This window comes from Chiloscyllium plagiosum, chromosome 21 (assembly GCF_004010195.1).
Source record: "Chiloscyllium plagiosum isolate BGI_BamShark_2017 chromosome 21, ASM401019v2, whole genome shotgun sequence".
Lineage (NCBI taxonomy): Eukaryota > Metazoa > Chordata > Chondrichthyes > Orectolobiformes > Hemiscylliidae > Chiloscyllium > Chiloscyllium plagiosum.
The window spans coordinates 58,244,373-58,271,596 of record NC_057730.1 but is presented as its reverse complement, the minus strand read 5'-3'; the positions used below and the strand labels follow the sequence as shown (position 1 = coordinate 58,271,596).

At 41.9% G+C, this 27,224-nt stretch overlaps 1 protein-coding gene across 4 annotated transcripts in view; it reads left to right on the top strand.

Moving 5' to 3' along the window:
• Positions 1-27,224, top strand: part of LOC122560913 (centriolar coiled-coil protein of 110 kDa) — a 58,440-nt gene that overhangs the window by 10,244 nt on the left and 20,972 nt on the right. For all 4 annotated transcript variants that reach the window (XM_043712164.1, XM_043712166.1, XM_043712167.1 and 1 more), the window contains 3 exons: positions 2,371-2,539; positions 7,862-7,990; positions 20,112-21,738. In XM_043712164.1, the coding sequence (XP_043568099.1) occupies positions 2,393-2,539; positions 7,862-7,990; positions 20,112-21,738 (1,903 nt within the window). In that variant the 5' untranslated portion in view covers positions 2,371-2,392. The remainder of the gene's footprint in view (positions 1-2,370; positions 2,540-7,861; positions 7,991-20,111; positions 21,739-27,224) is intronic.

Here is a 27,224-nt window from a genome sequence, read left to right as displayed (position 1 = left end):
CCTGAATAGAGTGGATGTGGAGAAGATGTTTCCATTAGTAGGAGAGACTAGGATTCGAAAGAACAGAGTGAAAGGATGACTGTCAAGAACTAAGATGAGGAGGAATTTCTTCAGCCTTAGAGTATTTAATCTGGGGAACTCATTGGCGCTGATATCTGTGAGCTGAAAATGTATTGCTGGAAAAGCGCAGCAGGTCAGGCAGCATCCAGGGAACAGGAGAATCGACGTTTCGGGCATAAGCCCTTCTTCAGGAATCTGTGAGGCCAAGTCATTGAGTGTATTTAGGACAAAGATAGCTAGGTTCTTGATTGGTAAACCGATCAAGGGTTACAGGGAGAAGGCTGGAGAATGGGGTTGCAAAGTAGATCAGTCTTGATTGAGTCTGCACCACCATTCAGTGGACCAAATGGCCTAATTCTGCTCCTGGTCTTATTGTCCTCGAGCCAGCCATTTCTGATGTGTGCTTCAGCTCCTTTTGATAAAGTGACTCCTTGTGCGAGATCAAAGTAAAACAAGCCCTGTTGATACCTCTTTAGTGTCTGAACAGCCAAGAATAATCTCTCCCTCTGCCTCAGAAAGAGTACTGAGTGGTATCAGCCCTAATTAACTGTTTACTTGAAGATTCTTAAATTCAATTCTTAAGAGTGAAAATTGGGAAGCAAAATAACAAGATATGCTTCACGGGTCTGGGCAATTTTTTTTTGTTTGGCCCTGGAAGGATCACTTGAGGTAATTTTGGGTTAAGTAGAGCCTTGATAGTTTGTTTTAATTGCTTCAGAATGTTATAGTCAAGTCAAACAAAACTATATCTAACTAAGATAGGATTGAGAGGGATGTTCAAGTCTATTTTCAACAGAATTACTGAGAATTGTTAGAAACAAACCATTGTTTATGCTGCATGTGAATTTTTTTGCAATGTCACATTTGTCATATTGCATTGGGAGAAAGGAAAAAGTTATTTACATGGAGAATTCGTTTTAAATGTGGTTTATCTGTGAATTATTATTCACTGTTACATACATGACAAATCATTCATTATATATGTGTGAATAACTTCTATGAAGACCACAATTTCATTTTATATATTTTTGACTATGGACTAAAACCTGAAAAGGACTTTTGAAACCAAACATTGAGGAAGGAATGACTGCAGGTTTTAAAAGTGTTGGTGAAGCTCAGCATGTGGCGATTACACTGCAACTTTGTTCAAGCAGCAGTGGGTGGTGGTTGTTTGTAGATGGTACAGTACAGCACTGGAGTATGTGCAGGCTGCAGTTTTTGCCAGTAACAAGTTGCTGATTAGTTTGTTACATTGTGACTAGTCTTGGATTGAAAGGTCTTTAGCCTGCCAACACTCCTGATTTATTTCTGATTAGCTGAATCCCTTGTGGGTGAGAATGGTAATGCTCTAAGAGTGGTTTGTTTTTCTTTTTATTTTGGCATTAAAAATACCTGAAACCAGAAGAAAGTTGCAGCTGGTTTTGTCTTTAATTGATAACAAAGAGGCTTTGTAGACAATATACCAATTGATGTGTGTCTTCTGCAAAGAAGAGAATGAGCAACATAGTATTGGCAGGCATGAAGCAACATCTCAATGAACCCTGTCGATACTGTTTAACTGTTTCTTTCTTCCTTCCACCTATAAAACCATTTCTTTGTGTATGTCTAGGCATTTTAAGAGAGGAATTAGTATTTTCACTTATAGAGCCATATGTTGATTGTTCATAACTGATTAGAATGTACTTTTTGTGATAAACTGTAGTTAAGTACAGGAACCTGGTCAGTGTTTTCTGTTCGAACCAGATAAATTAGAGACTTGCATTTGCAGTATTTACCTTAGCTGGTAAAACATAAAACACTTCTGAAAAATGTTATGAAATAAGTGTGATCTGCACAAAGATTTTTATTAAATTGTGTTTTACTACAGGTTTTGTCACTATTGGGTAATTTTAGGGAGATATTTCTTTTGGTGAAAATACAGAAGAACCTCATGGCTTTGTTGAATGAAATGAGCTGATGATTTTAAAAATGATATTGATTAAATCACGTCTTGTTTGCATATCTATGATACCCTAATGACCGAAAAATGGTTGAAACAGAAGTTTAAGGAAATTTTGAAATCCAAATAACGAACATGCAGTTTTGGGTAATGTGGATTGGTTGCACTTGTAAGGTAAAAGACTATTCACATAATCTTTTGCAAAAGTCAGAGTAGCACAGCACCCTACATTGTTTCCAACATTAGCAATATAAATTAGTTTTATATTGGTGAGAAAAATAGCTGTCTGAAATATATTTGGAGTTGTACAACTAGTTTATTTGGAATGGCAGTTGTGATCCCACTAACCTGTAATTCACTTTGTTTTACAGCTATAGAAGAAATGTTTAGCAGATGAGAATGGAGGATTATGAGGAGTTTTGCAATAGACATTTAGCCAGGATTCAGACTGAGATGGTGGAAAATAAATCATTTGAGTCAGTGTGGCCAAAGAACAATTCTGTTATCCACTTCCACGGGATTGCTGCACTCTGTCCTCTGGTATGACTCTTGATTTAATGAAAAAAAATTAAATGTCATTATTATATTAATGGAAATTAGGACCAATATATGTTTTACTTATTGCTTTTCTTTCTGAAATCTAAAATACACTTGTTCAGAACATGATGTTGATGGTTCTTAATACAAATTATTATTTTCCACGCATACATACATACAAAATTAAAGACTGAAGATTGAAAGTGAAACACCTTGGAGTGTTATTCCATGCACATCTAACCGCTAACACAACTGCATTTCCTGTCCTGTGTTGAATAAAAAAAAGACACCTAGTTCGAACGGATATTAATGATTATAACCTTGTAATTGAGAAGACAGAATTGGGAACTGCAGATGCTGGAGATCAGAGTCAAGATTAGAGTAGTGCTGGAAAAGCACAGCAAGTCAGGCAGCATCCAAGGGAGCAGGAAAATCAATCTTTTGGGCAAAAGCCCTTCATCAGGAATGAGGCTGGGAGCCTCAGGGGTGGAGAGATAAATGGGAGGTGGGGAGTGGGGCTGGAGAGAAGGAAGCTGAGAGTGCAATAGGTGGATGGAGGTGAGGGTGAAGGTGATAGGTCGGAGAGGAGAGTAGTGCGGATTGGTGGGAAGGAAGATTGACAGATGGGACAGGTCATGAGGATGGTACTGAGCTGGAAGGTTGGAACTGGGGTAAGGTGGGGGAGGGGAAATGAGGAAACTGGTGAAATCCACATTAATGCCATGGGGTTGAAGGGTTCTGAGGCGTCGGGTGGTGAGGGAGCGGTGGTGGAGGAGGCCCAGGAACTACATATCCTCGGCAGAGTGGGAGGGGGAATTGAAATGTTCGGCCACGGGGTGGTGGGGTTGATTGGTATGGGTATCCTGGAGATGTTCTCTGAAGCACTCTGTGAGAAGGCATCCAGTCTCTCCAATGCAGAGGAGACCGCATCGGGAGCAATGGATACAATGACAGGTGTGGGAGTGTAGGTAAAACTCTGATGGATGTGGAAGGCTCCTTTGGGGCCTTGGATGGAGGTGAGGTAGGAGGTATGGGCGCATGTTTTGCAATTCCTGCAATGGCAGGGGAAGGTGCCAGAAGGGGAGGGTGGGTTGTTGGGGGTGCGTGGACTTGACCAGGTAGTCGCGGAGGGAACGGTCTCCGCAGAAAGCAGATAGGGGTGGGAAGGGAAATATATCCCTTGTGCTGGGGTCTGTTTGTAGGTGGTGGAAATGTCGATGGATGATGCGATTTATGAAGAGGTTGGTGGGGTGGAAGGTGAGGACTGGGGGGGGGTGGGGATTCTGTCCTTGTTGCCCACCTTCTCTCACTTACCTCCTGCAAAAGTATTCCCAATTCCACCACCTCCGTCGCTTCTGCTCCCAGGAGGACCAGTTCCACCACAGAACACACCAAATGGCCGCCTTCTTCAAAGACCACAACTTGCCCACCCATGTGGTTAAAGATGCCCTCCAAAGCATCTCATCGACATCCTGCCCCTCTGCCCTTGAACCCCTGTCCTCGAATCCCATCCCTCCAACCGCAACAAGGACAGAACCACCATCCCCCTGGTCCTCGCCTTCCACCCTACCAACCCCTCCGCATAAATTGTATCATACGACATATCTGCCACCTACAAATGGACCCCACCACCAGGGATATATTTCCCTCCCCGCCCCTGTCCATTTCCCGCAAAGACCATTTCCTCTGCGACTCCTTGGTCATGCCCACGCCCCCAACAATCATCCCTCCCCTTCCGGCAGGAATTGCAAACATGCGCCCACACCTCCTCCCCCCCCCCCCCCCCCTCACTTTCGTCAAAGGCCTCAAAGGAGCCTTCCACATCCATCAAAATTTCACCTGCACTTCCACACGTCATTTATTATGTCTGCTGCTCCCAATACGGTCTCCTCTACGTTGGGGAGACCAGACGCCTTCTTACAGAGCGCTTCAGAGAACATCTCTGGGACACCCGCACCAATCAACTCCACTGCCCTGTGGCCAAACATTTCAACTCCTCTTCCCGCTCTGCCAAGGACATGCAGTTCCTGGGCCACGTCCACTGCCATTCCCTCACCACCTGGTGCCTGGAAGAAGAACGCCTCATCTTTTGCCTCGGGACCCTTCAACCCTATGGCGTTAATGTGGACTTTCCTCATTTCCCCTCTCCCCACCTTACCCCAGTTCCAACTTTCCAGCTCAGCACTGTCCTCCTGACCTGTCCCACCTGTCAATTTTTCTTCTCACCTATCCGCTCCACCCTCCTCTCTGATCGATCACCTTCACCCCCACTGTCATCCACTATTGCATTCTCAACTACCTTCCCTCCAGCCCCACCCTCTTCGTATTTGTCTCTCCACCCCCGAGGCTCCCAGCCTCATTCCTGATGAAGTGCCTTTGCCCAAAACGTCGATTTTCCTGCTCCAGCCTGACCTGCTGTGCTTTTCCAGCACCACTCTAATCTTGACTTTGTAATTGATGCAAACTTTATTGGTGTTTGGCAGTTTGCCTCAAATCTTTCATGTCCTTGGCTTCCTGCTTCCATTAGAAGATTCACATGACTACATTTCAATTATGCAATTTGTTTTTAAACTATATCTACAAGGTGAGGGACAATAAGCCACAGATACATTTTATATAACATAATAGATCTCATAAAACATTGCATTTTCAAAGGATATAGTCGAAGTCTAACCTTTATTGTCTCCATGTTGTGTTGCTTCTCTTGTTTTGATTCTATCACTGAAGGACTTGCTTTCCATTTCAGTACGTCTTCTGTCTTTTCCTGATTCTTTTTGCTTGAATAAAGCGCAGGTGGTTAAGCAATTGTGGGATTTTCTTTGACATCTCTTCCCTTTTGTTGCTTGAAGAGTGGATTTCATAATTGGTTTAGCCTACTTTGGAATGCAATCGTTTCTGTATTTCAAAAGCAAATTAGGGAAAAAAAGCTGCCTGGTCCTTATGTTTGATACTGTTTCAGTCAGGGGAATTTTAACCTCTTTCTAAAAAATCTAATTTTTGTTTATGTTTTATACTTAACACACGTTGTTCAGGTTCTAAATTTCATCTAAGTTTAGGCACCTGATATTTACCAGCTCTTCATTGAAAAGTATCTTAGGTTGGCGAACTAACTCAAACTGGGTTCTGTATTGTACATTGGCTAACTCAAAATCATTAATACTAAAAAATGTGGAGCTGGGGTACGCGACTCGTGGAAATGAAATACAGTCACCAGAGAAGCAGTATTAAAGAAAGAAATGGGACTAAACGCAGGTAAGCTCCCTGGCCCTGATGGCTTGCAACCTGGCATCCCAAAAGAAGTAGCTACAGAGATATTGGATGTGATTTTCCAAGAATCCTTTTGATTCTGAAGAAGTACTGGAGGATTGGAAAACTACCAATGTTGACACTTCTTCAAGAGCAAAGGAAGGGAAAGAAGTGCTTAACTATGCGCTGATTAGACTAACATTTGTTAAAATTTGTTTTAATCAATTATTAAGGAAGCAGTAGTACATATGGATAATCTTAATCTAATAAAGCAAAATCAGTATGACTTCATGAAAGGGAAATAGTGTTTTTTGAGGCAGTCTAGACGAGCGAATAGAGTGGAGCCAGTCGATACATTGTATTTGGTCTTTCAAAAAGTGTTTGACAAATCAACTTGTTCATTTTGGAAAGGAGAACAAAAGAACAGAATGTTATTTAAATGGAGAAAAAGTCAGAAAGCTGCAACGTAAGGGGACTTGGGTATACTTTGTGAATGAAATGCAGAAAGCTAGTACACATGTGCATGAGGTAATCAGGAAAGCTTTTGGAATGTTGGCCCATATTTCAAGGAGTTTGGAGGAAAAGAGTAGGGAAGAGACACAGCAACTGGAGTACTGAGAGTAGTTTTGCTCCCCTTATTTCAAGAAAGAGGTCACTTAATTTGGAGGCAGTTCAGAGAAGATTCACTAGGATAATTCCTGGTATGGAGGGATTGTTTTATGAACAACGGCGAAATAGTTTGGGACTCTCCTCGCTGGACTTTGGAAGAATGATCGCACTAAAACATTTTGGATTCTTAAGGCGCTTGACAGGGTAAGTGCTGAAAGGATGTTTCCCCTCATGGGAGAGTCTAGGACCAGAGGCCATAGTCGGGTGGCACAGTGGTTAGCACTGCTGCCTCACAGTGCCAGAGACCCGGGTTCAATTCCCGCCTCAGGCGACTGACTGTGTGGAGTTTGCATGTTCTCCCCGTGTCTGCGTGGATTTCCTCCGGGTGCTCCGGTTTCCTCCCACAGTCCACAGATGTGCAGGTCAGGTGAATTGGCCATGCTAAATTTCCTGTAGTGTTAGGTAAGGGGTAAATGTAGGGGTATGGGTGGGTTGCGCTTCGGCGGGTTGGTGTGGACTTGTTGGGCCGAAGGGCCTGTTTCCACACTGTAATGTAATGTAATCTAATCTAATCTAATAAAGGGATACCAATCTAAAATTGTGATGAAGAATTTTTTCTCAGGGTTGAGTGTCTCTTGAGCTCCTTGCCACATGGAGCTGTGGGGGCAGAGTCCTTCTGTATATTTAATTCTGAGATTCTTGATTAGGAGAATCAAGGATTATGGGAAAATGCAAGAAAATGAATGTGAGGAATGCTGGATTAGTTATGATGCTATTAAATGGCTGAGCAGGCTAAAGGGGCTGAACGACCTCCTATTCCTCGACTTATGAACTAGGTACAGACTATTGCATAAGTTCACAAAGGTGGGTACATAATAGCAAGTTGTTTTGGTTTTTACAGCCATCTTGGTTATCTCTACTCAGTTTTGTCCAAAGCTACTTAGAGGCAATAGAAAGAAGTGGATGATTTGTGAAACAGATTTATGGAAGCCAATATTTTAATTAAATATATTTGCTAAGGTATTTTGGTTTGTTTGTCTTGTTTGACTAGAATACCTTTTTAAAGCAAAAGATCTTAGTGACAGCCTTCTGTCTTGTAAAACGATAGTTGGCATTATTGTCGACAACTATGTTTAAACAAAGATCATGTGTTGACTTGGGTTACTTAGTCAATGAAAGCTTCATAAGCACAGCGTCTTTGAAATCGGAAAATACTTTAAACAATAGTTATGAGCTTTCATGAGCTGAGTCAACAACCAAGCTTTAGCTGGTTATTTGATAACTTTTATTTCAGCATTGAGTTATTCATCATCTAACTAATGGAGCGAATAAGTGGTATTTACAATACATAGTGCAGGTACTTCTGAATAAGGTTGGTTTTTGAAGGTTGAAATTGGATCTAATGAGCTTTAGATTTGCTGAAAGCTTTCTTACCATCATACTGAAGCAAGGTAACTTTTCCTATTACAGATGAATAGTGAAAGGAAGCTGGAGATGCAGCAGTACAGACAAAAAGCTGTGGAATTGGAGCTCAAGCGGCAGAAAGCGAGAAAAAGTGCCTTACTAACTCGTGTACAAGAAATTATAGAAAATGTACAGGTTAGTTATTTTGTTGTCTTTGTGTAAATTAATGAGTTTTAAAACCTGGAATTTTAAAACACCAGGCAAAAATTTGAAATTGCAATACAGATTACATAATTATTCTACCTTCATTGACATTGTAATGTTTTAAACAACTTGACTGTTGAAATTCTGAATAGTTAGTGCTTCTATTTTGCTTTGTATTAGTAAATGGCTTGCTACTTCTAGATGCTTATGATATTTACCATTCTATAACACAGGAAAGTACAGATTATTTTAGTGTCCAGTTTAGCTCAGTGGTAGCAATTGAATAAGGTGGGTGAAGCTGCAGCATGGGAATTTGATGTGGCCATTTCGGAGACATGGATAGAGCAGAGACAGGAATGGTTGTTGCAGGTTCTGGGGTTTAGATGTTTCAGTAAGATTAGAGAAGATGGTAAAAGAGGGGGAGGTGTGGCATTTTTAGTCGAGAACAGTATTGTGGCAGAAAGGACTCGTCTACTGAGGAAGTATGAGCTGAAGTTAGAAACAGGCAAGGAGAGGTCACCCTATTGGGGTTTTCTAACGGCCTCCAAATAGTTCCAGAGATATACAAGAAAAAATTGCAAAGACGATTCTAAATAGAAGCGGGAGTAACAGGGTAGTTGTTATGGGGGACTTGAACTTTCCAAATATTGACTGGAATAGTTCAAGTACTTTAGATGGATCAATTTTTGTCCAATGTGTGCAGGAGGGTTTCCTGACGCAGTATGTAGACAGGCCAACAAGGGTCAAGGCCACATTGGATTTGGTACTGGGTAATGAACCTAGCCAGGTGTTAGATTTGGAGGTAGGTGAGCACAATTCGTTATGTTTACTTTAGCAACGGAAAGAGATAGGTAAGTAACACAGGGCAAGAGCTATAGCTAGGGAAAGGGCAATTATGATGTGATTAAGCAAAATTTAGGATGCAGATTATGGGAAGGAAACTGCAGGGAATGGGCACAATTGAAATGTGGACCCTATTCAAGGAACAGCTACTGCGTGTCCTTGATGAGTATGTACCTGTCAGGCAGGGCAGAAGTGGTTGAGTGAGGGAGCCGTGGTTTACTAAGGAAGTTGAATTTCTTGTCGAAGAAGAAGAAGTCTTGTGTTAGGATGAGACGTGAAGGCTGATTAAGGGCGCTTGAGAGTTACAGATTAGCAAGGAAAGACCTAAAGAGAGAGCTAAGAAGAGTCAGGAGGGGACATGAGATGTCTCTGGCAGGTAGGATCAAGGAAAGCCCTAAAGCTTTCTATTGTATGTCAGGAATAAAAAAAAAAAATGACAAGAGAATGATTAGGGCCAATCAAGGATAATAGTGGGAAGTTGTGTGTGGAGTCCAAGGAAATAGGGGAAGCGCTAAATAATTTTCGTCAGTATTCACACTGGAAAAAGACAATGTTGTCGAGAATACTGAGATACAGGCTATGAGACGAGACGAGATTGAGGTTCACAATGAGGAGGTGTGAGCAATTCTGGAAAGGGTGAAAATATATAAGGCCCTTTGGCCCGATGGGATTTATCCTAGGATTCTCTGGGAAGCCAGGGAGGAGATTCAGAGCCTTGAGCTTTGATCTTTATGTTGTCATTGTCTATATGAATAGTGCTATAAAACTGGAGGATAACAAATGTCCTCTTCAAGGAGGAGAGTAGAGACAACTTTGGTAACAGAAGACCAGTGAGCCTTATTTTGGTTGTGGGTTAAGTGTTGGAAGAGATAGGATTTATAATCATGTAAGAAGGAATAACTTGATAGGGATGGTTTTGTGAAGGGTAAGTCGTGCCTCACAAACCTTATTGAGTTCTTTGAGAAGGTGACCAAACAGGTGGATGAGCGTAAAGCGGTTGATGTCATGTATATGGATTTCAGTAAGGCATTTGATAAGGGGTCACATGGTAGGCTATTGCGCAAAATACGGAGGCATGGGATTCAGGGTGCTTGTGGTTTGGATCAGAAATTGTCGAGCTGAAAGAAAACAGTGGTGGTTGATGGGAAATGCTCACCTTGGAGCTGAGTTACTAGTGGTGTATCGCTAGGATCTGTTTGGGGCCACTGCTGTTTGTCATTTTTATAAATGATCTGGATGAGGGCATAGAACAATGGGTTAGTAAATTTGCAGATGACATTATTGTCGATGGAGTTGTGAATAGTGCAAAGAATGTTGCAGGTTACAGAGGGACATAGATAAGCTGCAGAGCTGGGCTGAGAGGTGGCAAATGGAGATAGTTCACTTTGGTAGGAGCAACAGGAATAAAGAGTACTGGGTTAACGGTAAGATTCTTGGTAGTGCAGATGAACAGAGAAATCTCAAGTGTCCGTGTGCGTAGTGCCACCCAGGTTGATAGGGTTATTAAGAAGGCCTACGGTGTGTTAGCTTTTATTGGTCGAGGGATTGAGTTTCGGAGCCACCAAGTCATGGTGTACCTGTATAAAACGCTGGTGCGGCTGCAGTTTGAGTATTGTGTACAGTTCTGGTCACCATATTATAGGAACAATGTGGAAAGGGTCCAGAGGAGATTTACAAGGATTTTGCCTGATATGGAGGGAAGGTCTTATGACGAAAGGCTGAAGGACTTGAGGCTGTTTTTTGTTGGAGAAGAAAGTTGAAAGGTGACTTAATTGAGACACACAAGATAATCAGAGGGTTCGATAGAGTGGACAGTAAGAGCCTTTTTCCTTGGACGGTGATAGCTAGCACGAAGGGCCACAGCTTTAAATTGCGGGATGATAGATATAGGACAGGTACCAGAAGTAGTTTTTTTTAAACTTAGTGTAACATTGGCGTGGAACGCTCTCTCTGTCTGCAACAGTAGTAGACTCGCCAACTTTAAGGGCATTTAAATGGTCATTGGATAAATATATGGATGAAACTGGAAAAGTGTAGGTTAGATGGGCTTCAGATTGGTTCACAGGTCGGTGCAATACTATAGGGCCTGTACTATGCTGTAATGTTCTGTATTCTATGAAATCTTAGTTCAAGCCCTACTCTGGATTTAAATATGTACAGGCAGTTCTGTTATCACATTTCTTTCTTTAATTGGCTGGAAAGTGATTGGGTAAATAGGGAATGCTAATTCTAAAGCACAAGCTTTTAAAGTGTGTGTTGGCTATAATGCGAAGAGATCACCAACACTTTTAAGTGTTGTTTGTATTGTGCTATTTTTGGCTAGCTCAGGATTGCACATGTGTGCAACAATTGCATTCTGGAAGAATTGCCTGTAATCTGTACCATCAGTTTACTATGCGGTGCTGTTATTTTGGGGTGGTTGTCTTTTGGGTAAGATATTCAACGATGATTAGAGTGGATTGTCTAGCATTTTTGAACAAAAAAGCAGGGGACTCAACAATTCCTCAATAATACAGACTGTCTAGTAATTTATCTCATTGCTGTTTGTGGAGAATATATTTGGGCTGTGTGTTGGGGGAATGATTTACTTTCATTCTTCTGGGATGAAGACATTTGGTTCACACAAGTTTAAAATGTGCACTTTATGACCCAGCAGTTTCTGGATTACATGGAAACAATAGAAAATCCTGAGACCAGGGTTAATATGCAGCCTGTAATAATGGTGTACCGTCACTATCTGTTGGCAATAAGGACCCACATCAGTTGTTATAATGCAAAAGGAAGCCTGTTAGCCCACTGAATTCATATCACTTTGAGAGGTTCATCTCTTGATGGAAGTTTTGAATTAGTTCATTTTACAACTTTAAAAAACTGATGATTTTAATAAAACATTTAAAATTCTGAGGAGATTTGGCAGGATTGATGACAGGATATTTCCCCCTCATGGGGGAGTCTAGAAATGGAGGAGAAAGTGAGGACTGCAGATGCTGGAGATCAGAGCTGAAAATGTGTTGCTGGAAAAGCGCAGCAGGTCAGGCAGCATCCAAGGAGCAGGAGAATCGATGTTTTGGGCATGAGCCCTTCTTCAGGATGCTGCCTGACCTGCTGCGCTTTTCCAGCAACACATTTCGAGTCTAGAAATGGGACTCAATTTGTGAATAAGAAGTCTCTCATTGAAGATGCATGAGGGAATTTCCTCTTTGAGGGTTGTTCGCTTTTGAAATTCAGTTAATATCAGAGATTGGGGTACAGGAAAGTGGATGTAAGGCAATAATCAGATCAGCAATGATCTTGAATTATGAAGCAGGCCAAGGGCCAAATGGCCGACTCCTTTTTCTTACCGTCATCTGAGTTTAGATATGATGGAAGGTATCATCATTAGTGCTATCAAGCAGCACCTCCTCAGGAGTAATCTGCTTAGTAGCGTCCAGTTTGGGTTCTGCCAGGATAATTCCGCTCCTGACCCCATTACAACCTTGCTTTGAGAGTGGACAATAGGACTGAATTCCAGAGGTGAGGTAAGTGTGACAGTCCTTGGCATCAAAACTGCATTTGATGGAATGTGGCATTAAGGAGCCTTGGCAAAACTGGAATTGATGGGAAACTGGGGGCAAATTTTCTGGAAGGTGGTTGTTGGACAAAATCAGAAGACCGAACAATACCCATGAGGGGGACCTCAATTGTGATCTTGGGTTCAGGTTGCGCTCCATGTAACCCTACCATAATGTTCTGTGTAAAATCTTCCTTACTGTGCTGTTTTGATGCCATCACCTTGATAACTCATTCTCTCTGTACTTTACTTATTTTGTATAGTTTTGGATTATTTCTTACTTTGGTTAAACCCTCATCATGCGCCTCATACCTATCATGTTATTCGAGCCATTTGGTTTGACTCTTGCACCATCCTATTTTGATTTTTTTTTGTAATTATTAATTAGATCATAGGTCATCCCTTCACTTGCTGATCAGCTGTTGATACTTGACTTAGACTGTTCGACACTTTTGATCACCTTCAAAGAATTGTTATTCAGCCTGTCATTACTCCACTCACTATTTGTATTTGTTTTCATCCTCTTAATTACTTAGAATTATTTTACCATTATTTGTCTGCATATAAATGCTGTGCCTGTGTGCTTCCCTCCACCTGACAAAGGTGCAGCGCTATGAAAGCTTGTGATTTCAAATAAACCTGTTGGATTATAACCTGGTGTCATATGACTTATGACTTTGTCCACACCAGTCCAACACCGGCATCTTCACATCGTGCTTAGTTGTAGAGTCATAGAGATGTACAGCATAGAACCAATCTACTCCCACCTGCCAGCACCCGGCCCATATCCCTCCAAACCCTTCTTATTCATATACCCATCCAAATGCCTCTTGTTGGAAGTCAGTCATCTCAGCTCTTGGACATTTCTGCAGGAGTTCCTCAGGGTAGTGTCTGAGGTTAGAAATGAGAATGTGCAATCATCAGTAAACAATGTTCAGCACCATTCGTGATTCCTCAGATAACGAAGCAGCCCGTGTCCAATTGCAACAAGATCTGGACAAATCCAGGCTTGGACTGGTAAGCGGCAAGCAACATTCATGCCACACAAATGCCAGGCTATGACTATCACCAATAAAAGATAATCTAACCACCATCCCTTGACATTCAAAGATATTACTATCATTGAATTTCCCACTGTCAACCTCTTGCGGGGTGATCGGACTCACCATTTAAACACAGTGGCTACAGGAGCAGGTGGGGGGCTAGGAATACTGCAGCAAGTAACATACCACCTGACTCCCCAAAGCCTGTCATTCAGTGGTGTGATGAATATTTTCCACTTGCTTGAATGGGTGTAGCCTTAACAACACTCAAGAAGCTTGACACCATTCAGGACAATGTAGCCCGCTTGATTGGCACCACTTTCACAAGCGTCCACTTCTTCTACCACCGACACTCAGTAGCTGCATTTACAAGATGCACTGTAGAAATTCACCAAAGATACTTTGACAGAACCTTCCAAACCCGTGACCACTTTGATCTAGGAGAAGAAGGGCAGCAGATACGTGGGAACACCACCCTCCAAGCCACTCACCACCCTGACTTGGAAATATATCACTGTTGCTGGGTCAAAATCCTAGAATACCCCCCTTTAATGGCATTGTGGGTCAACCCACGGCAGGTGAATTGCAGTGGTTCAAGAAGGCGGCTCGGCACCACCTTCTCAAGGGCAACTAGGGACTGGCAATAATTGCTAGCAAAACAGCGACACCCACAACCCACAAACGAATGAATTTTAAAAAATGTGAACTCCATTCAATAATGTACTCCTGGTGTAGTCTCATCAAGGTCCTATACAATTGCAGCAAGACATTATTACAAAGAGATTAGATTGTAAGAGTGTTAAAGATGAGCATTCTACTCGCCTTCCTAATCGTTTGCTGTACCTGGAATGGTAAATTTCTGTCATACGTGTACAAATTCCCAGGACCCTCAGAATACCAACATTTTTAAGTTTTCACCATATTTAAAACATGCCAATTTGAGTTTTGCTTCCACTTTTTTCCAAGAAAGTCCCACTGAGGCAAGGAATGGTAAGATGAAGGAGCCTTGGACGACAAGAGAAGAGGAGCTTCTTGTCAAGGGGATGAAGGAAGCTTAAGCTTGAGTAAACAAGGATCTGGCACAGCTTTAGAGGATTACAGGGTAGCTAGGAAAGAACTCAAAAATGGACTGAGGAGAGCGAGGAGGGGGCACAAAAAAGCCTTGATGGGAAGGATCAGGGAAAACCCAAAGGTGTTCTACACTAAGGTAAGGAATAAGAGAATGATCAGAGAGAGGGTAGAACAGATCAGGGATAGCGGAGGGAGCTGGAGTCTGGAGTGGTAGGGGAGGCCCTAAATGAGTTTTTTGCTTAAGTATTCACTAGAGAGAGGGGGACCTTGTTGATGGTTAGAACACTGTGGACCATGTTAATAGGCTTGAACAGATTGATATTAAGAAAGTGGATGTGCTGGAAACTCTGGGACGCATTAAGATAGATAAGTCCCCAGAGATGGAGTAGATATATCCAAGGTTACTACGGGAAGCGAGGAATGAGATTGCTGTGCCTCTGGTGATAATCTTTGCATCCTCGCTCTCCACGGGAATAGTACCAGATGATTGGAGGGAGGTGATTGTTGTTCCTCTATTCAAGAAATGGGGAAATCCCTAGGAATTACAACCAGTTAGTCTTGCATCTATGGTAAGCAAGGTACTGGAAAGGATTGAGAGAGAGGATTTATTTCTATTTGGAAAAGAATAGTTTTATTAAATGTAGTCAGCATGAGGGGCAGGTCATACCTCACAAGCCTTATTGAGTTATTTGAGGATGTGACGAGACAGGTTGAGTAGTGGAAGTGGTATATATGGATTTTGGTAAGGCATTTGATAAGGTTCCTCATGGTAGGCTCATTCATAAAGTTCGGAGGTATGGGATACAGGGAAATCTGACTGCCTAGATACAGAATTGGCTGGCTGAAAGAAGACAGTGAGTGATACTGGATGGAAAGTGTTCTTGCATGGAGGTCAGTGACCAGTGGTGTCCCGTAGGGATCTGTTAGAATATAGAACAATACAGCACAGAACAGGCCCTTCGGCCCACGATGTTGTGCCGAACATTTGTCCTAGCAAATATTTGTCCGAGCTCAAATGTTCTCGGGTCTCAGCTCTTTGTAGTTTTTATAAATGACTGAGATGAGGAATTGAAAGAATGGGTTAGTAAGTTTGCCGATGACACTAAGGTTGGTGCTGTTGTAGATAGTATCAAGGGTTGTTGCAGGCTACAACAAGACATTGATGGGCTGCAGAGCTGGGCTGAGAAGTGGTAGATGTAGTTCAACCTGGATAAATGAGAAGTGATTCATTTTGGAAGGTCGAATTCGAATGCTGAATACAGGGTTAAAAACAGGATTCTTGACAGTGTGGAGGAACAGTGGGATATTGGTCCAAATATATAGATCCCTCAAAGTTGCCACCCAAGTGGAATGAAGGGCTTATGCTTGAAACGTCGATTCTCCTGCTTCTTGAATGCTGCCTGACCAGCTGTGCTTTTCCAGCGCCACACTCTTCGACTCTGATCTCCAGCATCTGCAGTCCTCACTTTCCCCTACTCAAATTGATAGGGTTATTAAGAAGACATGTGACATTTTGGCTTTCTTTAACAGGGGGAATTGAGTTTAAGAGCTGTGTGCTGCAACTCTATAAAACCCGAGTTAGGCCATACGTGTGTCCATTTCTGGTTGCCTCATTCTAGGGAGGATGTAGTTGCGTTAGAGAGGGTGCAGAGGAGATTGACCAGGATGCTGCCTGAATTGGAGGGCTTGTCTTATGCAGAGAGGTTGACTGAGCTCGGGCTTTTCACATGGGAGAGAAGAAGGAAGAGAGGTGACTTGATAGAGGTATACAGGTGATGAGAGGCATAGATAGAGTAGATAACCAGAGACTTTTCCCCAGGCAGAAATGGCTATCACGAGGGTCATAATTTTAAGGTGATTTGGAGGAAGGTATACGGGAGATGTCAGAAGTGGGTTCTTTACTACCACCACTGGCAGTGCATTCCACACACCCACCACTCTTTGTGTAGAGTCAGAGACATTAGGGACATTTAAGCGACTGCCGGACAAGCGCATGGACAATCATAAATTGAGGGGTGTGTAGGTTAGGTTGATCTTCAAGGGCCTGTACTGTGCTATACTGTTCTTTGTTCTAAATTGCACACTTGCAATATTCTTGTTGCTGGATGGGTTAAACTACAATCACTCTACACCATCTAGAATAAAACTGTGACTAACTAATTACTAAAATTAGAATTTTCCATTTTCACTGACATAGTTGATTCACTTACTCTGTAGCATGGTGGTACAATGGCATTTTTCATGTACCTGTCACCACAGCACCACCCTGTGTCCCGCTCCATCATTTTGATTATGGAGTACCCAACAAAAGCACGAATCTGACATCAAATGCCTTCTCAAATATTTTCCAGACCCTAAGTCTGTTTTGAGGCAGAAAAGATTGTTGGCCTTTGAGCCTGCTCAAAGTTTCACCCACCAAGATCCACGCTCAAAAGTTTACTGATTAATTTCTATTACCTTTGTAAATAGGTAATACATCAACTATTGTAAGAAAGTGAGGACTGTAGATGGCGATCAGAGTCAAAAGTGTGGCACTGAAAAAGCGCAGCAGGTCAGGCAGCATCTGAGGAGCAGGAGTGTCGACGTTTTGAGCATAAGCTCTTCATCAGAAATGAGGAAGAGCTTATGATCGAAACGTAAACTCTCCAGGGTCTTCGGATGCTATCTGACCTGCTGTGGCTTTCCAGCGCCACGCATCAACTACTATGTTAATGAGCCACCAATACAGAAAACGCAGAGGCATAATACCGAGAGACCCTGATTAGCTGGTGGTGTTAAGCAATTAGCATTTGAACAGTGTTTTTCAACCGATTTCAGAATCCCATTCAGACTATTTCCAAACCAAAGAAAAGCAGAAATCAAAATGCAGAGCTGGAGAAACATGGTAGGCCTGGCAGTGTCTGTTGAGAGAAAAACAAAGTTAACATTTTCAAGTCCAGTGCTCCTTTGTTAGACTCATTGTATTTCCCTAAAACCTTTTATTTCAGATTTCTGGGGGTGGGTATGGTGACAGAGAACGTAACAAACAAAGCTAAAAGAAAAGGAAGAAATGGGGATGAATTCACAATGTGAAGATGTTGAACTCAGTATTAAGTCCAGATAATTGTAAAGTGCCTAGTCTGAAGATGAGATCATGTTCCTCCAGTTTGCCCTGTGATTTGCTGGGGCATTGTAGCATGATGAGGACAGGCACACAAGCATGCAAGCAGGATGCTGTGTTAAAATGGCCTGTTATGGGAAGGTCAGGGTCATGCTTGTGCACAGACTGGAGTTGCTTAAACATCCGTAATGTCTCTGACTCTACTGCCACCGCTAGCAGTGCATTCCACACACCCAACGCTCTCTACGTAAAGAACCTACCTCTGACATCTCCCCTGTAGCTTCCTCGAATACCTTAAAATTATTACCCTCGTGACAGCCATTTCTGCCTGGGGAAAAGTCTCTAGTTATCTACTTTATCTCTGCCTCTCATTACCTGGTATGGGTGGGTTGCGCTTCGGCGGGTCGGTGTGGACTTGTTGGGCCGAAGGGCCTGTTTCCACACTGTAATGTAATGTAATCTAATCTAATCTAACCTGTACACCTCTCAGGTGCAAAGTGACTACCCAGTCTGCATTTGGTTTCTCCAATGTAGAGTAGGTTATATTGGGTGCAGTGAATGCAGACTAGTGGTATCACTGCAAGGGAAGGGATTATTTTCATTACGGCAGCTAGATGTCCTTGAGAAGGTGGTGATAGTGAGCTGCCTTCTTGAACTGCCGCAGTGAGGTATTGTAGGTCGATTCTTACAGTCCATTGGGAGGGAATTCCAGAATTCCAACCCAGCGACCAGTGAAAGAATGGTGATATATTTTCAAATCAAGATAGTGAGTGACTTGAAGGGGAACTTACAGGTGGTGATGTTGCCATGAATCTGCTGCTTCTGTCCTTCCAGATGGAATTGGTCCTTGGGTTTGGAGGGTGCTGTCTGAGGATCTTTGGTGAACTTCTGTAGTGCATCTTGTAGATGGTAGAGGGTAGACAGATGGTAGAGGGTAGACAGATGGAGCAGTAAATGACTGGGTTGGAATTGTCCTGCTTTTTATGTACAGTACATACTTGGGCAATTTTCCATTTTGCTGGGTAGATACCAGTGTTGTAACTGTACTGGAACAGCTTGACGAGGGGAGTGACAAGTTCTGGAGCAGTCTTCAGTCCTACTGCTGGAATGTTGTCAGAACCTTTAGCCTTTTCAGGATCTGGTGTCTTCAACTGTCTCTTGATATCACATGGAGTGAATTGAATTGGCTGAGTACTGGTATATGTAACGCTGGGGAGCACAGGAGATGGGCTGAGATGTATTGTTCACTCGGTACTTCTGGTTGAAGGTTGCTTGGAATCTTCAGCCTTACCTTTTGCATTGATGTGCTGGGCTCTTCCATCAGCTGAGTGTATAGTTAGGGCACTTCAGAGGCGTGTTAAGAATTTGGTTTGGGACTTTGATTAAAGTCAAGATGCAGAAGTAATGGCACATTCTCTTCCCTAAACAACACTCATGAGCCACCTTGGTTTTTGCAAAAACCTAACAGTTACTGCTTCACTTTTACTGAATTTATATTTCAGATTATTTTCAAATTTCAAACTGCTGTAATAGGATTTAAGTTGCATTCTCTGGATTACTTGTTCTGATTTCTTAATTACTATCTCGTAGAATATCTAAACACTGTTGTATCCCATCTCCAATGGTGAGTGTCATTCTGCCAATTGTCATTGTGCAATGTGTATATGAAAGATCACGAATGCAAGTGCACACCCTCCGTTCTGTTGATATTTCTGTGATTCTAAAAAAAGTGTATAAACACAAACAATCCATGTCCCAAATTTCACCCCAACCTGTCCAGTTATATGATACTTTGCATGTTCAAAATGGATGAATTTCAGGGCAAGCATGTCTCAGTTAAAACATAATTCCATTTTTAAAAGTTATGAAAATTATGAAAAAGTATTTTTAAGAGACGATTTAACGCATCAAGTAATAATTAAATTCACTTTTCCATTCAGAGTACTTGGCTGTTTTACAGTGACTATTATTTTGGGTAAATGATTTTCTTTCCTTTCGTCCAATTTTACATCTATGGTTAGTTGGTAATTCATGAAGTGTAATGAGTGCAGAGAGTAAACACCTGTATTGGAAATAATTTAGAAGGCTTGTCTTGTTTACAACTGTGTACTTAGTTACCAAAAACAAAACATTATGAAATGAGATTTTGTGTGGTTATGCCACCAATGGTTACCAACAAACATTAAGCTTTCTGCTTCATTTCCAATGGACCTCCTGCAGCCTGTTTTACTGAAGATGATACTTTCAGATTGCATATGATTATTATAAATGCCCATCACATTTTTAAAAGACTAAGATGTTAATTTTCTCTGAAGTTTAAAATGCATTACATTTTTTCAAAACAAGTCTGTTGTTAACTGGTCTATAATGTGCTGGGAAGTGGCTTTATTAAATTTGGTCCAAGTACAGGTATCTTTGACATGGTTTATAAATAGGTAAAACAAGTTACATAGAATTATTACAGTTTGTATTTTTGATCCTGATTTTGAACTGTTTTTCCTAAAGGTATGCCACGTGCCAAGTACCACCGAATGCATCAAAGATCCTGGAAGTCAATCGCCAACAAACATTGATCCAACAAATGGCTTCAGCACAGTTCAGCATACTGACCAGTCTTCAAGCTATTCTGACAAACCTGCAGATACCACTGTGTCAATAGCGGCATCATTGAAATTAATGGAAGAAAACACCGCCAGAAATTCTGAGAAGTGCACTTATTATTCCCAACTAAGTGACCTTCCTAAATTGACTTGTAATAACCAATCCAATAACACATTCTCAGTATGCACAAGTCCTAAGAAAGAGGAATCAAAAACTGATGTCATGTTATCCACAAAGGAATCTCCTGATCATTATGCAATGAGTCTTCAGAACCTGTTAAAAAAATCAAGAGAATATGTAGAGAGAGAACAAAATCGACGTAGTGGGAAAAATGTTTCCAAGGAAAGTACAAATGAAAGTCATTCCGATAAAGAAAATGAAGGTGTTAAAATCAGTGACTGGGAAAAAGAAAGAAACAAAGTATCTACCAAAACTTTGAGTCCCAGTCTTGTGACAAGCAGTGCAAGGTCATCTTCACAGCCACAAAATGCCTCTGCCTCTGCAACAAATGAAAGCTGTGAATTATATGATAAAACAGCAGTTAGTACATCAGCTTCAGTTTTAAGTAATTCAACAAAAGTAGACTTTGCAGAAAAGTCAACAAAAGGCTTATCGAGAGAATCTGATTCAGATGAGGATTGGATAAACTGCTCAACAAGTGAACGTGACAGGAGCTTGCTTAAAAGCTTAATGGGGTCTTATGCGAAACTGCCCAACCCCGAACCAAGTCGCAGTCCGAAAATGCACCAAAGACGTCCCAGGACGTCGACCAATATTGTTATTAATAATCCAGTAAATGCTTATGAGCTAAGTCCGAAAGAAAAATTTAAAGGATTATCTGGGATACCTCTAGGTAAAATAAATATTAATTTTGATGCAAAGAGAGCAGTTGTGAATGAAGCTTTAATAGCTGTCAATCAAGAAGAAACAGAACAAAATGCTGGAAAACAACAGGATTTTCCAACATGCTTGGGAAGTGTTGATGAGATGCCGAGAAAAGGATGTTTACCCTTATGTGTTAAACCTTCTGGAGTATTGGAAAAAAAAATGATTGAAGGTGTAGTTGATAATGCTGTTCAAGCACCATTGAGCAGCTTAATTCAGAAAGATCATGATTTGGAAAGGACATCTCCATTATTTGTGAATAAACAGGAAATTATTGAGTCCTCAGAACCCCAGATTGAACTGAATCTCAGTGGCCAAAAGACGACCAGTTTGACGGAAAAAGCTAAACAAGGTTCACCCATTGAACTTAACAAATCCTATGATGTCAAGCATCCATCTCCAGTGCTGCTGCAAAACCAAGTGACAAAACAACAAATGGACCTCTCAGCTATGTCTTCAGCCAATGAAAAGAGTCTACAAAGTAGCATAGAAGCTAAAGCCAAACGTAAATTAGTGATGGGTACTTCAAGCGCCAAAGAAACAGTTCAGGAGATGTCCAGGTGGATTCGAGAGGAGAGACATCACAGAGTTTCTATTAGCAGGAGTGAAACTGAAGTGCCTCCAAATAACCAGAGTAATGCTTTAGGTAAGAATGGCTTTGTCTTGCGGTATGGAGAGGACTAAATTTTCCTTCTTGACAACTTCCATTCTAAGGGAGTACTAACTATGTGACACTTCTACAGTGATGGTTCTCCATGCTGAACCTGTGTTTTGTCTTGCAAAGGTGGCAATGCAATCTCATAGAACATAGAAAAGTACAGCACAGACCAGGCCCTTAAGCCCACTATGTTGTGCCGAGGTTTAATCCTAATGTAAATTATCAGAACTTAACCTACGCACCTCTCAACTCACTGCTATTCATGTGCATGTCCAGCAGTTGCTTAAATGTCCCCAAAGACTCTGCTTCCACCACCACCTCCGCTGGCAATGCATTCCATGCATTCACAACAGTCTGTGTAAAGAACCTACCTCTGATGTCTCCTCCATACCCTTCTCCTAATATCTTAAAACTATGACCCCTCGTACCAGTCGATCCTGCCCTGGGGAAAAATCTCTGGCTATTGGCTCTACCCATGCCTCTCACTATCTTGTATACTTCAATCACGTCTCCTCTCTTCCTCCTCCTCTCCAGAGAGAAAAGTTGAAGCTTAGTCAACCTTTCTTCAAAAGGCAAGCTCTCCAGTCCAGGCAGCATCTTGGTAAACCTTCTTTGCACCCCCTCCAAAACCTCTGTATCTTTCCTATAGTAGGACGACCAGAACTGGACACAATATTCCAAGTGTGATCTCACCAGGGACTTGTGGAGCTGCAGCAAAACCTTGTAGCTCTTAAACGCGATCCCCCATTAATGAAAGCCAAAACACCATATGCTTTCTTAACAACCCTATCCACTTGGTTGGCAACTTTGAGGGAGCTATGTACTTGCACACCCAGATCCCTCTGTTCCTCCACACTGCCAAGAATCCTGTATTTAATCCTATATTCAGCATTTGAGTTCAACCTTCCAAAATGCATCACTTTGCATTTATCCAGGTTGTACTCCATCTGCCATTTCTCAGCCCAGGTCTGCATTCTGTCTGTCGTGTTGCAGCCTGCAATAGCCCTCTACACTATCGATGATACCTCCAACCTTTGTGTCATCTGCAAATTTACTAACCCATCCCTCAACCTCCTCATTCAAGTCATTTATAAAAACTAGAAACAGCAGAGGCCCAAGAACAGAGCCCTGCGGGACACCAGTCAACACAGTCCTCCAGGCAGAATACTTCCATCAACAACCACTCTCTGCCTTCTGTTAGCCAACCAATTCTGAATCCAGATAGTCAAATCTCCCTGGCTCCCATACTTCCTGACTTTATGAATGAGCCTACCATGGGGAATCTTATCAAATGCCTTGCTGAAGTCCATATACACCACATCCACTGCTTGACCTTCGTCAACCTGTCTTTTCACCTCCTTAAAGAACTCAATAAAGTTTGTGAGGCATGACTTGCCCCTCACAAAGCCATGGTGACTGCCTTTAATCACACTATGCTTTGCCAAATAGTCATAAATCCTATCCCTCAGAATTCTTTCCAAAACTTTGCTGACCACAGATGCGAGACTGACTGGTCTGTAATTGCCAGGGATTTCCCTATTCCTCTACTTGAAAAGAGGAACAACATTTGCCTCCTTCCAATCCTCTGGTACGACTCTCTTGGAGAGTGAGGAGGCAAAGATCCTCGCCAGCGGCTTAGCAACCTCCTTTCTTGTTTCCCGGAGCAGCCTAGGATAAATTTGGTCTGGCCCTGGGGACTTATCAATCTTAATATTTGTCAAAATTTCCAGCACATCACCTTTCATCAATCTTGATCTGTTCAAGACTGTATCCCAGCTCCTCTAAGTTTTCATTCACAACAAGGTCCCTTTCCTTAGTGAAAAACGAAGCAAAAAACTCATTTAGGGAAATGATTGCTGTTATGTAGTTAGGATGCCATCTAGTTAATAAATGTTAATCTCCTAGAAGCTTATCAGAATTTGTTAACTCTGCAGAATTTTGAAGATTTAAACGTCTATTCAGATTTTTGCACTTGGTCTTCGATAACTTTGATATTTAAAGTTGTGGAGACTTAAGTGTGCATATCAGGAAAGAATGTAAATTTAAAATAATTGTAAGTTGCAGTGTGTTAATGTGACAGTTTCTTTAAGCAGCTTTGTGTCCTTTACGTATGGAAGTCTTTGCCATTCAGTGGTCAGGAATTTAATAAGAACCAGGCAATGAAGGTTCACAGTTATGAAAGGTACATCTGATGATCACTTTCTGTGCAAGACCACTGATTCAAAATGAAAAAAATTTGGATAGAGACCAAACTTCTTCAGTGTTTGCCCTGTTACAGTCTTGTCATTAGACACAGTGTTGAAACCACTGCATTGATGTGAGCTTTCTTCACTCAGAGGATGGAACTTTGCTGATTGGGCCAGCTATAATTGCTTATTCCATATTAGCTGTTAGGTGGTAGTGGTGAGCTGGTTTATTAAACTGCTACCCATATATGATTAGGGAGCAGTTTCCAGGAGTTTGATCAAGCAACACTGAAGGAGTAGTGATAAAACTTCCAAGACAGAATGGTGAACAGCTTAGAGGGAAATCTGCAGGTGATTGTATTTTCATGTTGTGATACTTACCACTCGTTCCACATTAAAGGTGGATAGAAAAGATGTGAGGTCCGTGCATTTAGCGTTGCGAGCTCTGCACTGCAATAACTATTGTTGACGGTTAAACAACTTCTGTTAAACAACTTAAAGTTATCTCTCAAGTGTGGAGTCTCGTTTCCTCACTTTCTCCCAACATTGTACAATTATTGGGAGAAAGTGAGGACTGCAGATGCTGGAGATCAAAGTCAAAATGTGTGGCGCTGGAAAAGCACAGCAGGTCAGGCAGCATCTGAGGAGCAGGAGTCAATATTTCAGGCATAAGCCCTTCATCAGGAATGTTGATTCTCCTGCTCCTCAGATGCTGCCTGCTGTGCATTTCCAGCACCACACTTATTGACATTTACAATAATTGTACAATTTTCCATTTTTCACTTAATTCCATCTGCATGTCCCGATAATTATTCAGCTTACTGTGCAATGATTTGAATGTGATTTTTCTTCCCTGTTTGTTTTTACTTCCAGTTTTGTAGTTTACATGCCTCAATGAGGATACTTCACTCGCATTAGTTGAAAAATCTCCCTGTTGCTTGACCTACTCAGACACTGTAGATTTCATGCAGTGAACTCCACTCTGGATTAAAAACCTGATTTATCAAATTTCTCCCTGATAGCCCCCAATGAGCAATGTGAATGGCAAAAGCCATTCCTACTTCTGAGAATCAAACCTGAGTTTATATTTGGATTGTATGATAGGGTAATCATGGAAAAATCACTAGACTTCAAAGCTAATCTCTGTGATGAATGTGAAATTATCAGTCATTGTAAAAATTCACCCGCGTTATTCATGTCCTTTAGGGAAAGATGACTGCTGCTATGCCTGACTCCACACAAGAATACAATATAGCTCAGGAACAGGCCCTCCAGATCAATAAGCCTCCACTGATTCCTCATCCTTCTCTAGACTGGAATTTTTTGCCAATACGTGGTTACTGTGCCCCTGTTTGCCTCCCATTCATGTCTATCAAGATATGCCTTAAACATTGCTAACGTGCCTGCTTTGTGTGTTCCAGGCATCCATTATCCTCTGAAAAATTTCCTTGCATTACCCCCTTAAACTTTCCCCCTCTTGCCATGAACCTGTGCCCTTTTGTTGTTGACCTTTCCACCCTCGGAAAAAGCCTCTGAATATCCACTGTGTCTATGCATCTTATAATTTTGTAGGCCTATCAGGTCATTCCTCAGCCAGTGTCTTTCCAGTGAAAACAATGAGTTTATCCAGGCTCTCCTGACAAAAACGCTCCAGACCAGGCAACCTTCTGGTAAACCTTGCATCTCTCCAAAACAACCATGTCTTTCTGGTGGTGTGGTGACCAGAATTGCCTGCAATATTTCAAAATGTGGCCAAACTGAAGTTTTATACAAATATAACTTGCCAACTTTTGTCTTCTGTGCCCTGGCTGATGAAGACAAGTATTGCCTCCTGCATTGCCATTTTCAGGGATCTATTGACCTATATGCCCAGATCCCAGTATGTCAGTGCTCCTAAGGGTTTTTCCATTTATTGTATAATTTGCACCTGAATTTGATCTGCTAAATGCATCACCTCACATTTGTTTGGATTAAATGCCACCTGCCACGTCTCTGCCCAAAACTGCAATCTATCTATATCTAGTTGTATCCTTTGACAATCCTCACTATCTGCAACTCCGCCAGTTTTAGTGTCATCTGCAAACTTAATAATCAGACTGACTATATTTTTGTCCAGATTAATTATATATTACGAACAAAGATCCCAGCACTGATCCCTGCGGAACACCACTAGTTACTGATCTCCATTGTGAAAAGCACTCTTCTACCCATACTGTCCGTCTTCTATGACCAAGCCAATTTTGTATCCATCTAGCCAGCTCACCCAGGATCCCATGAGATTCTTCCTTGTGTATGAGCTATGAGCTACCTTTTCATAAGCCTTAAAGTCCATGTGGACAACATCCGTTGCCCTTCCCTCATTAATCATTCTTGTTACCTCCTCAAAAAACTCAATCAACTTGAATCTGACTACATATCTCTTCCTCTGTCTCTTGCTGGCAGCTGGGAGGTCTATAATACAATCCCAGCATTGTCATTGCGTCCTTTCTGTTCTGGAACCTCTATCCATAATGGCTCGCTGCAAAATCCCTCTAAAGTGTCCTTCCTAAACACAGCTATGCTATGCTCCCTAAGCAGTAATGCAACTCCCCCACCTATGTTGCTTCCTCCACTGTCTTGTCTAAAACATCAATATTGCAGAATGTTAAGTTGCCAATACTGTCCCTCTTTCAGTCATGTCACGATCAGAGTTATCCTAATTGCATGTATTAGTCCAGGCTCTAATTTAATTTGTCTTGCCTGTTATACTTCTTGCATTGAAGCAAATATGGTCCAAGCCTCCAGTTTTGCTTGGCTTAGCAATCTCTCCTGACTGCTATTCCTCTTAGCTATATTTGCCTTAGTCTCAAGCTCTCCCCCAGTCTCTATACTTACTGACCTGCTGTTCTGGTTCCCATTCTCCTGCCACACTACTTTAAACTCACCTGAGTGGCACTATCAAACCTCTCTGCCAGTTTAGGTGCCAACCCATCCTTTTTGTACAGGTCCCACATTCCCTGGAAAACATCCCAATGATCTACACATCTGAAGCCCTCTCCCCTACACCAGGTCTTTCGCCATGTGTTCAATTATACACTCTGTTCCCAGCGTGAACATAGAACATAGAAGAATACAGCGCAGTACAGGCCCTTTGGCCCTCGATGTTGCGCCGATCCAAGCCCACCTAACCTACACTAGCCCACTATCCTCCATATGCCTATCCAATGCCCGTTTAAATGCCCATAAAGAGGGAGAGTCCACCACTGCAACTGGCAGGGCATTCCATGAACTCACGACGCGCTGAGTAAA